Consider the following 12,767-nt stretch of genomic DNA (forward strand, 5'->3'; position numbering starts at 1 on the left):
TTTTTTAATGATTATTGTTTAAAACAAAACAGTATAACTCATGTAAAATGGTCATCATATAAAATCATCTCTATGAAGCGGCTGAAGTTACAGTAGCAACTTGAATTTTTTTAGGGAAGCTTTATTTGTCACTTCCATGTTATAAGATATTCATGTCTCTTTTCTTGCTCTATTGTCACAGTGCTCTTAGAAATGATCTTTCATGGTTTATAACCTGACTGTTTGGGCAGGAACTAAAACACAGAATTTAACCGTTTCTTCTTGACTATTGGTTTAAGCCACCCACCCTTCACAGATGTCTTTCCATAAACTTCTGCTCACTCTGATTAATTTGGCCATAAGTGCAATTTGGTCACGTAAGATAAATTTCCACTCGTGTGTAGCTGGGAACAAACACAGAGCCTTGTGTGGTGTAATTAATGCCATACAGCAGCACATTTATTCCCAGTTACCCTGGACGTGATGCAAGTTGGATAAAGTGAGTCAGTTAGGAAGTCTGAGTGTTTCCAGGTTGGCAGGACATTTGCACGTGCAGATGAAGAAAGCTGTGCTTCAATGAGTTTATCGCCATTTTATAGACGATGGAAAATCACATACAGTATATTTGGACTTGTGGGAATAACAAGCGGTGCACATCAGTGTTTGGTTGTTACATAGTGGAGCTTTTGTTAAGGTTATGTATAATTCTAGCCTTACGCTAGCAGGAGCTGCTCATATTTTCAGAGATATCAGATTGCCAGAGGAGGGGTGTAACAGAGGAGGGGGGGTAACAGAGGAGGGGGGTGTAACAGAGGAGGGGGGTAACAGAGGAGGGGGGGGTTACAGAGGAGGGGGGTGTAACAGAGGAGGGGGGGGTTACAGAGGAGGGGGGGTAACAGAGGAGGGGGGGGGTAACAGAGGAGGGGGGGTTACAGAGGAGGGGGGGTTACAGAGGAGGGGGGGTTACAGAGGAGGGGGGGTAACAGAGGGGGGGGGTAACAGAGGAGGGGGGGTTACAGAGGAGGGGGGGTTACAGAGGGGGGGGGTAACAGAGGAGGGGGGGTTACAGAGGAGGGGGGGGGTAACAGAGGAGGGGGGGTTACAGAGGAGGGGTGTAACAGAGGAGGGGGGGTTACAGAGGAGGGGTGTAACAGAGGAGGGGTGTAACAGAGGAGGGGGGTAACAGAGGAGGGGTGTAACAGAGGAGGGGTGTAACAGAGGAGGGGTGTAACTACAGTATGTCAGGTCGAAAATGTATACTGTGTATAATTGTACAACCGGACTGATTGATGGTGCTGTAATCAGCGTAGTTCACTAACACTGATGACCAAAATTACTGCCATCGAACCGAGCGCTCGGGACTCGAAATGCTCCGGCATGTAAATCACTTATCACTTACCAGTATACAGTATAACCAAACCTGCACAAGCACAAACTCCAGTGTGGAAGCAGTTTAGTAGTTTGTGGTGGGCGGTGTGTGTGTGTGTGTGTGTGTGTGTGTGGTTTTGTTGCCAGATCTCCTCAGTGAATCACACAACATGCACATGACACATGTTGTTGCCTTGTTCTCCGCTCTGCTCTCCTCTTAATTATTTCCTGCCTTTGCAGCAGCACACACACACACACACACACACACACCAATTAGCCAAATTCGCTACAGGTGTGTGTTGTTTTCCTTTTAACCACATCTATGCTGCCTCACAGTTTAGTGTGTGTGTGCGTGTGTGCATGCGTGTGTGTGTGTGTGTGTGCGCGTGCGATGATGGTACTCTAATGAGCTCACACTGATTGACTAAACGACTGTAACAGGGACGAAGGTGTCTGAATGTTTGGTTGGTTCTTGTTAAGTGATGGTTGTGTTATTATTTCTCCCCCCAGCTGCTGTTCAGGCCCCCATCATTCCTACAGTCAGCACATGAAGGGACACTGTTGATTTAAGGGTCACCTCTGAGGACACACTTACCAAAACCAAGTTGCCTGCACTGGATTCTTCCAGAGGAAACCTTTAACCTTCTTTCTTTTCTTTTTGGGAAAAAAAGCCAAACAGGTCATTGCATGATGTTTTTGTACTGGTGCTAGATATTTTTGTTTTGTTTTGTTTTTGTTTGTTTTTCATTTTTCCCCAAATACATTACAGTGTCTAAATAGCTAAAACCCAGGACAAAAGATATTTTGTTATTGCTGTTTTTTTTGTTTTTCTTTACATGTATGAACTGCTTAATGAAAGCTTATCATTATTCCTTTTTGGGGCTATAGGGATCACCTCATGTGTGTGTGTGTGTGTGTGTGTGTGTGTGTATGTGTGTGTGTGTGTGAGAGAGAGAGAGAGAGAGAGAGAGAGAGAGACTGTGTGTGGTTTGTTTAGTATTTTCCTAGTTTTAAGACATTAATGTACGTTGTATCTCACTAGACGCTCTCAAGCCGTCATTACGCTTCTCACTGCTTGTTTGCACAAAGTCTCTTCGCATTCTCTGTTCAGATGTTGAAATCACGCTCATTCATGAAAGATTGAAATGTTTTATTAAAAGCATCTATTCTGAATGTTACTCTTCTGATTTATGCATTTGGTGTTTAAATAAATCTGGCAGTGTCTAATTAGATCATCCTCTCGATGTATAAGGTCACCACTATTAAATACTTTAAATACTGGAAAAGTGCAAAACAGAATTCACCCTGACTCGGTTTCGTGCCTGTCGATGTGTGTGTGTGTGTTTGTGTTTGTGTGTGTGATGTGTGTGTGTAAGGTAAAAATTTTTTTCACCTTTGTGTTTCACAAAGAAATCAGAAGACGTTAATAAATTAGTCTTTACACTACATTTTGTCCCGGTGTGTCTTTTTGCCGATTCAGTGCTGATGGCGGAGTCGAAGGAATCTGTGACACACACACAGGATGAGAGAGTGGCTTTTGCTGGTACTGTGCATTTGTGGGTCTGTTTAGAAACAGCAGAACGGATCTGTTCCACAGCTCGGGTTGAGTTGGGGTGGTGAAGTAGTGACTCATATTAAAGTCAATGTCCTTTTATAGTGAAGACTTAATGGCTCTGGAACTGGACAGGAATAGGATGGATGAGAGCCAGGTGGTGGTTGAGAGGAGAATATGGAAACACATTTTATCTAACATATATTGAATAGTGGATTTCCCACTGATTTTTTTTTTTTTTTGCTCATTCCCAGCAGTTCTTTTTTTTCATGACTGGATGACTTTAAAAAAAATAAAAGAGAGAGAGAGAGAGAGAGAGAAACTTTAACCAATTTGGTCAGGCTGTGGTTTCGGGGGGGGGGAGATGGGGAATGTGGAGGGGGGGGGGTATTTGCTGAACCCACAACCAAGACTTCCTCCCTTCTTACGACCACACAGCTGTCCATGCAGAGTAAAATCATCCAACTGAGGGTTTTGGGAAAAAAATGTCCATTACAGCTCTATCAGCTTTAGTCGTACTTTCGCCTTTAAACACATGGACAAAACTGCTGGTACCCTTCTGTTAAAGAAAGAGAAACCCACAACGGTCACTGAAATAACAGGAAACTAGGGCTGTCAATCCATTTAAACTTTAATCTACTGTAGTTAATAACAGTCTAATTAATCACAATTTTACAATACTTTATACTTTTAAAATGAATCAGATTTACTTGTATTATAAAGATGCGATGTTGGAATGAAGGTATGCATGACAAACCGGTTAGAGGATTTTATAAATGTTAAATTAAAATCTCTTGAATGGGAACGGGACTGCACGCAGTGGCTGGGTAGTTATGGGGTGTGGCAGCCCCCTGAGGGCGGGGCTCGAACCTGGGTTGGAAAATCAACAACCTAGAGCCTATATGTCTTATATCAAATGTAAAAATCGTTCCCCTTGAGTGTCGCTCGAGCACACGGCTTTGGTTTTAGCCAAACTTCCATTCGTTTAATTTTGGAATGAAACTTGCCGTTCAGCACCTGGTGATGTTTCCTTAGTCATCTTAACATCTTAACATGCGGTTATCACACACACCCAGGTTGCCGTACTGCGATTATGGAAAACCAATAGGGTCAAGCGTGGTCATAAGATTTGTCTGCGTTAAAAAAGTTGTAATGCATAAAAATTTTTAGATTAGTCACGTGTTAACACATTAATATACATGGCTCTAATTGAAATTAAACAAATTTAATAATAAATGAAAATGTATTTAAACGTAACTATTGAAAATCAGATATTAATTTTAAATTGTGTTTCAAAAGAAGAACAAACTATTGACACTGGCCTGTACAAAAATGATGATCCTGCCTCAGTCTGCCTATTTAAAGGGTGTAAAGTCACTGTGCTGCTTGGAAGCATGGTGTGTACCACCCTGAACATGGACCACACCAAGCTAAGGAGAGATTGGTCTCAAGAGATTAGAAAGAAAACTATAGACAAACATGTTGAAGGTAAGGCTATAAGACCATCTCCAAGAAACTTGATGTTCGTGTGACCACAGGTGCTCAGATCCTTCAGGAGTTTCAGGTCCACAGGACTATGGCCAACTTCCCTGAATGTGGGAAATTGATGACATATTAAGGATGCAATAATGTGAGCCCAGAAAAACTTGAAAGAGATTAGAGGAGAACTCCAGGGTCAAGATATATCCGCGTCAGCTCGCACCATCTCTCACTGTTTGAGGTAAAGTGGACATAATGGAAGACGACTGAGGACTCCACTGATGAAAGCAAATCATGAAAAAACAAAACTGGAATTTGACAAAATGTGTATTGACAAGCCACAAAGTTTCTGGGAGAATGTCCTTTGAACGGATAAGACAAAAAACGGAATTTGTTTATGGCAAGTCACTGATCTATGTTCAAAGATGCTAAAAATGAAGCACACAAAGAAAAAAACACTGAACCTACTGTGAAACATAGAGGAGGCTCAGTTATGTTCTGGGGCTGAATCCGACACAGGGTGTTACTGAGGACAATGAAATCTCAGGACTGTCAAGGCATTCTGGAGCGAAATGCGCTGCCCAGTGTCAGGAAGCTTGATCACAGTCGATGGTCATCGGTCCTCCAACAGGATAACGACCCAAAACACATTTACATTTAGGCATTTGGCAAGTCTCAAAGTCTCACAACACACAGTCTTTGATCATAAGTCTCCAAACGCACACCTAAAAACACCCAAGAGAGGCTAAGAACAAAACAGAAAAAATTCTGTAGTGGCCTGCTATCAGCCAAGATCTAAATCCTATTGAACATCTGTGAAAAGAGCTGAAACATGCACCCTGGAGGAGGAACCTTTCAACCCTGAGACAGCTGGAGCCGTTTGACCTGTCGACAGGTGCGGAAGTCTCCCTGAGAGTGACAGAAATCAATTGATCGCGGTGATGCCCTCAAAAGGCCTGCAACTAAATATTAAGTTAAGGGTGCCATCATTTTTGCCCGGGCCAGTTCCATTAGATTGTTTTTTAAAATGCTTCTGTTGAAGCACCATTTAAAAGCAGTGTCTGATTTTCATCAGTTCCTTTTCAATAATTATTTTATTTGTTCTTACTTTTATCAGTTATTTCAGTTTTTCTTAACTGATAAACGGAGGGGCACCAACAAGTTTGTCCATGTGTGGATAAAATCATTTAGCAAATCATTATATTTTCTCTCCTTTACCTAGAATTTAATGACCTTTTCTTTATGGTCTCCTGCTGTCTATCAATGCTATAATACTCCAGTGGCACCAGCACATATAGACACAAGCTCCAGTACCATCTGAATCTACTAAATCTCTTCCCATCTGTCTCACATGTCAGCTTTGTGCTCGTCTCACAACACTGTGTGTCTACAAATCTGAAGCTAATTTACTCGAAAAAGCTCTTCTTATCTCGCCCACTCTGTTTTCCCACACTATCAGAGTTCACAAACCAGTGTGGAATATAATCTCTCCAGCAGGTCCTGGGTCTGCCTGAGGTCTCCTTCTGGCCAGAGAGGCCTGTTCATTTATAAAGCTCTTTTAACAATTGAACAAACAAGAATCTCAACAGCTTGTCCTTATTCAAAGGTGCAGCATCATGCACACACACACACACACACACACACACACACACACACACACACACACACTGACAATCCGCTGCACATCCAATAGCAAATCTAAAAAGAAGAGGAACACAGAAACACAAAACGATCAGAAAAACAGTTTTATTATTTTAAAATAATTTCGATACTATATAATATATAATGTATAAATATATAGACATATTGATCTAAAGCCAGTCAGAGCTAGCACGATCCAAAGCAGTTCAGAGGCATCGATCAGGGGAAAAGTGTATTTCTGTTTTAATTGATCCGACGTCCAAAACGAAATAAGACATCACAATGCGCGTGCTGCAACAGAAGCACATCTTCCTGCTTCCACCGTTAGAATCTGAAATCGCTCGTCTTTCTGCAGTGCATCTGTTCACCCCGACTTCCTCTGAACCATGACTCACTGCACAGGCATCTTGGCTTTCCACTGATCCCATGAAGTCTTTAGTACTTTATTTATTTACGGTCTCCACACAGAGGAGGGATCTACGTTTGATCTTTGTTTTATATCACTTTAGATTCTAAATCGGATAATTCTGCTACATTGGGTGTTCTACACGCGTTACACACAACCAGAATCTACATTTACTGCTGATGTTTCTCACTCAGCCGCTAGTAAACCGTTTATAAAGTACATTACATGCAAAACTAGTTGTTTTAACATTTACCAACTATGAAATTGAAGATAGAACAATCTGTACATATCATATATTTGTGCTTACAACTGAGAAAGAAAAAGCTTTTAAAAGTCTATTAATAACATGTAAATTAAATGGAAATAGTTTGGGTTTTTATCTGTAACATGAAAAAGCACATGTAATATATTTAACACTTTTTTCACCCTTTAGAAGACAGACGAAACTTTTTTCTTTTTACTCGAGCAAAACATCAGCAACACAATCCAACACGACACAGTACGAGTGTGAAGGGTCTCTCGAGTGTGAAGCGTCAGCAGACAGATAATGATAAGAGACAAGAAATACAGAAGATAAAGAAAAAAAGAAACAGACAGAACTGGAGCTATTTAATTAATGAGCTAAAACCAAAACACTGATTTATGGTTAACGAAAATGCAGATTGTGAAGACAACAACACACACGGTGTAAAACACACAACACAGGAGCAACACATATTCGCCACTACAGTATGGATTTAAAAATAAACCTAATCCCAGACTGCTGTAGTCTGCTGGGGCCAAGTTTTCATGTAAAACACAAATTAAAACAATGAGGCTTTTTAGAATTTTTAATCAGAGCTTTCTCTAGGGTGTGTGTTGCTCAGTAACCCTACGCTTGGGAACTGGGCTGCATTATGGGAAAGTCTTCTTATTCTGGTTTGTTCTTCGTTTAAATGCTACAAATACGTTCACACGGCGTTATAGCTTTAAAAAGATTGTGGTTTTGATTTGGGTTTTAAAAAGCTTGTGATGTTTAAGAGCAGAAAGCAATGCATAGTGCATATGGACGAGATTAGTTTTAGTGCCATTGTGAATGCACAGGAATCCTCCCAAACAGAGTGATGGGCCACATGTGTACCTCTGCTTACATTTCCAGATTGAGTTTCTTATCCAGTCTGTGGCTTCACTGCATCGTCTTTGGAGAAATCAGTAATGTGAGCAGGACCTGTATATACTGTGTGATTAAATAAATAGAGCCGATTTGACATTAAGTAACACAGTATGTCACAATCCAGATGAAAACCTCGCTGGGACTGGCTGGGATTTACATGCAGAAATGCCTGGAGGAGAACTAACCAACGGAGTGTCTGATAAAACTAAGAAACATATGAAACAGTGTGTGTATAGGACCTGGGGCGAGGACATGCCATGGGGTGCCTAAACATTAAAGTCATTGTTACAGTGCTGTGCTAATGTGTGGTATAGTGGTTAGCACTGTCGCTAGTGGTTAGCACTGTCGCCTCGCACCTCCAGGGTCTGGGTTCGATTCCTGTCTCCGTGTGCATGGAGTTTGCATGTTCTCCCTGTGTTTGGTGGGTTTCCTCCGGGTACTCCGCTTTCCTCCCACAGTCTAAAGACATGTAGCTTAGGCTAATTGGCGTTCTCAAATTTCCCATAATGTGTGAATGTGTGTGTAAATCTGTGTGTGTGTGTGTGTGCCCTGTGATGGACTGGTTCCCTGTTCAGGGTGTACCCCGCCTCGTGCCCTAAGTCTCCTGGGATAGGCTCTAGGTCCCGGCGACCCTGAATTCAGGATAAAGTGGTATAGAAGATGAGTGAGTTAGTACTTTATTAAATTCCTAGTTGTTGTGCTGAAAAAAAGTAAACGTCCCTCTATACTGCACAATTCTGAACCATATACTGTATGTGTTTATTAAAAATAAAAGAAAAACAGTAAAAACAATTATGGCTAAAATGGGGAATAAATGTTTTACTCTGACAAGCGGCAAAGTCTCAAGAACAATTTAATAATCTGTCGTTTATGTAACAGCCTCGGGGGCGACCTCATTTCCCCTCTCGTCTGTTCCAAACACTCAGCATTCTGCATAATCTAATCACCGGCCTGATCATTCGTCATCATCTGCACCTGTTTCTCTCTGGGTTATGACTTAGATTAGATTGGGGTTTTTTTTTTTTGATGCTTGAATAATTTATAGGTCACGGTGTGGTTTAAAAAACAAAAACATTCCTCTGGAACTGCTCTGGTACAGGGACTGGAACGAAAATGAGAAACAAAGACTCGCCAAAAATCAAAGGCAGGAAAATCCTTCAGGAAGCCTGAGAACTATTTCTCAAGACTACATTAAATATACAAGAAGGTACACTGGAAGCAAAAATGAATGAATGCTCCCTCTGCTCAAGACATTTGCACAGTACTGTACTTTGATATTTGATTTACCTTTCTTTCTTTCTTTTGATATATACGTACACAGTACATGGATGTTTTCTGATGCAATTCATCAGAACAGGCTCATTCTTCCTCTGCTCCATGCTGTTAGGGTCACGTGCTGTCTTGTGCTCTCAGTGTTGGACAGGGCGAGGTAGATCCGCTCCCAATGCCGCTGATGCGTTGTGTTTTCCCTCATCTTTCTATCAGACCAAGTGTTGATATTTTGAACAGTTTGTGCTACTGGGGCACTTCTGTAGGGTCGGACCAGACAGGCTAGACTTTGCTCCAGTGAGCCTTGGGGACACGTGACCCCATCGCTGAGACGTTGATGAGATTTAGTTACTTGAGAGAAGTACACTATATGGACAAGTGTCTTTGGCCAAACCCGCAGTGACATTGTATCCAAATACATATAATGCCGTATGGAGTCGGTTCCCCTTTTACAGCTATAACAGATTCCATTCTTCTTGGAAGGCCGTCCACAAGATGTTGGAGTGTCTCTCTAGGAATTCGTGCCCATTCATTCTGCAGAGCGTTTATGAGGTCAGGCACTGACGTTGGACGAGAAGGTCTAGCTTGCAGTCTCCGATCCAGTTCATTCCAAAGGTGCTCGACGGGGTTGAGGTCAGGGCTCTGTGTTCAGGCCGGTCGAGTTTTTCCACACCGAACTCATCAAACCATCTCTTTATAGTCCTTGGTTTGTGCACTGGGGTGAAGTCATGTTGGAACAGAAAAGGGCCTTCACAGAACTGCTACCAGAAAAGTTAAAAGCACCGCATTGTCCAAGCATTAGGATTGTCCTTCACTGGGGATAAGGGGCCTGATTGAAACACCTGAATTAAAAAATTCACAGGTTTAGCCAACATTTTTGTCCACATAGTGCATTAGGATTGTAATAAAAGACCAATAAAAAGCCAAAGCATCCACTCCTAACTAAAGAGTAAACTCCTAACTTAGCTTAAAAATTCTGACTTAGTAGTCTTAGGTTAGGAGGTTTAAGATTTAGGACCAATCTCAGAGCAGCTCCGAGCAGGGTACAGATAAGAACTCTTTATCTCAGTCAGGAGGCAGCCCTACCCCCAAGGCTATGTATGACTCATTCTTCTGACGACTTAACAAGAAACACTAGTGATGCACAGGTCGACCCGCCAACATTCAATCGTGAGACATAATATTGTGGGCGGGTACTTGTGTGACTGACAAGACATATTCAGTTTTTGGTGTAATCATTAATAAACCTTTAGAAAACGCTTGCTTACTTTTGCCTCCTTCTGCCACACTCCATCAGTACACACACACACACACACACACACACACAGATTTATTATTAGAGACTCACTTTTTCCCCTAAATGGTTTCTGTAGCTTGTGTTTACACTGTGCTTACACCGCTGGCACAAAAAAAACTCATGTTTTTTGGGATCTGCATGAGAAAAATTATTTATTCTTTTTATTTTTTATTTACTATATTTATTAGGTCCTGCCTAGTCTGAAAGCGGGGACAAAGGGCACAGTTTTCCCTCATTCCTTCACTGTGTGCTATCAGAGCGCTCCTCAGTCTGGTGCCAGTACACGATGAAAAATGCACGAGCTGCACATCAGAACAAATCACTCAAGTTTAATAAAAGCCGTTAATATGGAAAAACAGGCCCACCTTTTCTTTTGACTGTGTAAAGCTGCTTTGCGGCAATGAAAATTGCTAAAAGCGCTATACAAATAAAATTGAATTGAACCTTTGCCTATTTTGTTCTAATCATATAGAATTACTTGCTTTATGTTATTTTCAGTTTATTCACCATGCTGGGAATGTTTGTACTTAATCTACAAGTCACAAGTATAGATATAAAATCCACCATTGATCCCAGTAAAGACCCGAGCTGTTTATCTTCAGTGACTTTCAACTAGATGAAGACATTATCTCAAGATCACTCGAACCCCGCCCGACCCGATGGTATTTTTGTTTTTGCTTTTGAGTTGCAGACATGAAGCGGTTAATATTGTCTTGTTGTATTTAGGTTTACTGTATGAAGTAATATCTTGCATAAGACATTAATAATTTATACACGATTACATAGAAATGAATTGATAACAGTTAAGCAAAAATACATGTTTATCATGAGGTGTAAGGTTAGGACAACTCTCCATACAAGGCAGGTGGCTTCACTAATGTTTATCTGACCCCTTCCGTTGTTTATTTTCAGAGAGATGTGACCCAACGCACGCAGGGCAGCATGTGCTGTTTCCCGACAAGCACTTCCCTGGCATGGACCAAGTGCAGAGAGCAGCTTACACACTGGACAAACTCAATCACCACAGCAGGAGACATCTGGAGCTGATTAGGGGAAGTCAAACACCTACAGATTTATAACGTATACCGTATACACTGTGGGAGTTAAAGAAACTAAATTAATGCACATGACAAAGAAAAAAAAAACCCTGCAATGATTATATCTCTCCATAAGTAAACTCTATCAAATCTGTTTATTTTCATTTCTCTCTCCAACTTCGGCCCATGACTCATCTTTCCACATGGAAGCATTTTTCCCATGTAAAGCAGCAACGGCCGAGTTTACTCATTCATTCTGATGCTTTTTTGTATAAACAGGCAAACTGCAGCATCAGCACTTTTGACTGTAGCATTTTGTAGCAAACATTAGCAATCTGTTAAGCTCTTAGAAATGTTGCTTTGTGAAAAAAAATGAAAGAAAAAAAGGCACAAAACAATATTGATTTTAGACTTAATGTGGGCTTAATATTACCAGCTGGTAGGACTTGGCATAAAATGTAAAATTTGAAAGTCTGCTAGTTACTGCTAGAACCAAAACTAGGCAATTGTAAATGGAATTGTAAGGGAATTGTAAATTCTATGATTATTTATTTATTCAGCAAAAAATTCAATTATTAAAAAAAAAATTGCATGCAGTTTGAACAAAAGAAGCTATTTTCATGCGTTTCTATGACCAAATAAAAATAATAAAATAATCATGTATTTTTTTGGGAGTTCCACATTGGTTTTTTGATGTCATTCCCATATTCTGTTGTAGTAAATTTTACTCTTTATAAAAGTAATGATAACTTTTGTTCTACCTGACATATCCAAAAATTCAAAAATCCAAAAACACAGTTTAAAGTCTGAAGCCTCCACGTTAACACACCAGCAAGAGTTCCATATGATCACAAGTATATTTTTTGTCATTCTTAATGTCCTTTACTGTGTTGCCAGTACGTATCTGTGCCACTTGGGTTTTAAGGGATTTATTAACAACTGAAATATGATTATTGCCTAAACTAGCAATGCGTCATCTTAGACAATGTAATAAGAAACATCTTGCAGAAGATAGCTTCACACAGAGTGACACATTTGCTTTTTACAAAAGCCAGTGCCATAACTTGACAAAATTCTGACAAACAGAATTTTTCATAATACCCTTCAGACTTTGGCGGAGCATCCTGTGCATACACATGTGCACCAGATGTTTAGCTGTCTACGACCCCCTGACATCTTTGGAGTTCAAAGTCTTTGCCAGCTGCTCTCGCCTTTGATCAGAGTAAGATTTGCAGTATAGCATATGAAGTTCTCGAGGTTGCTGACTCAACGGCAAAAGCCGCTAATCCGTCAGGACGTGTATAATGATGTAACGGAGTCGTGGTCCATTTTACTCTTAAAAGTGTTTCTAAGGTTACAAACACCGGATACTGTAATACTTTAGAGTTTACATTAGCAGCATACAATACAGGCATGCATGGATGACATAAGAGACATGATCCAGGTGTGCAGAAGTTCAGCTAACGTGAACCTTTAGCTCAACTGTTTCTAATGTGAACTTCACCGTGCTAACTCCAGGAACAGAAAGATTTATTGTTGAAAACAGATATGTGTGGGACATTCATTTATTTCTCTTTTTATTATTT

General features: G+C 40.7%; 1 protein-coding gene across 1 annotated transcript in view; it reads left to right on the forward strand.

The window, feature by feature from the left end:
• col6a3 (collagen, type VI, alpha 3) overlaps positions 1–2,793 on the forward strand; it is a 44,604-nt gene extending 41,811 nt beyond the window's left edge. The window contains exon 57 of the mRNA XM_053496258.1: positions 1,858–2,793. Coding sequence (XP_053352233.1) covers positions 1,858–1,898 — 41 coding nt within the window. The 3' untranslated portion in view covers positions 1,899–2,793. The remainder of the gene's footprint in view (positions 1–1,857) is intronic.
• The last annotated feature ends 9,974 nt before the right edge of the window (positions 2,794–12,767 follow it).

The sequence above is a fragment of the Clarias gariepinus genome, chromosome 5 (assembly GCF_024256425.1).
Source record: "Clarias gariepinus isolate MV-2021 ecotype Netherlands chromosome 5, CGAR_prim_01v2, whole genome shotgun sequence".
Classification (NCBI taxonomy): Eukaryota; Metazoa; Chordata; class Actinopteri; order Siluriformes; family Clariidae; genus Clarias; species Clarias gariepinus.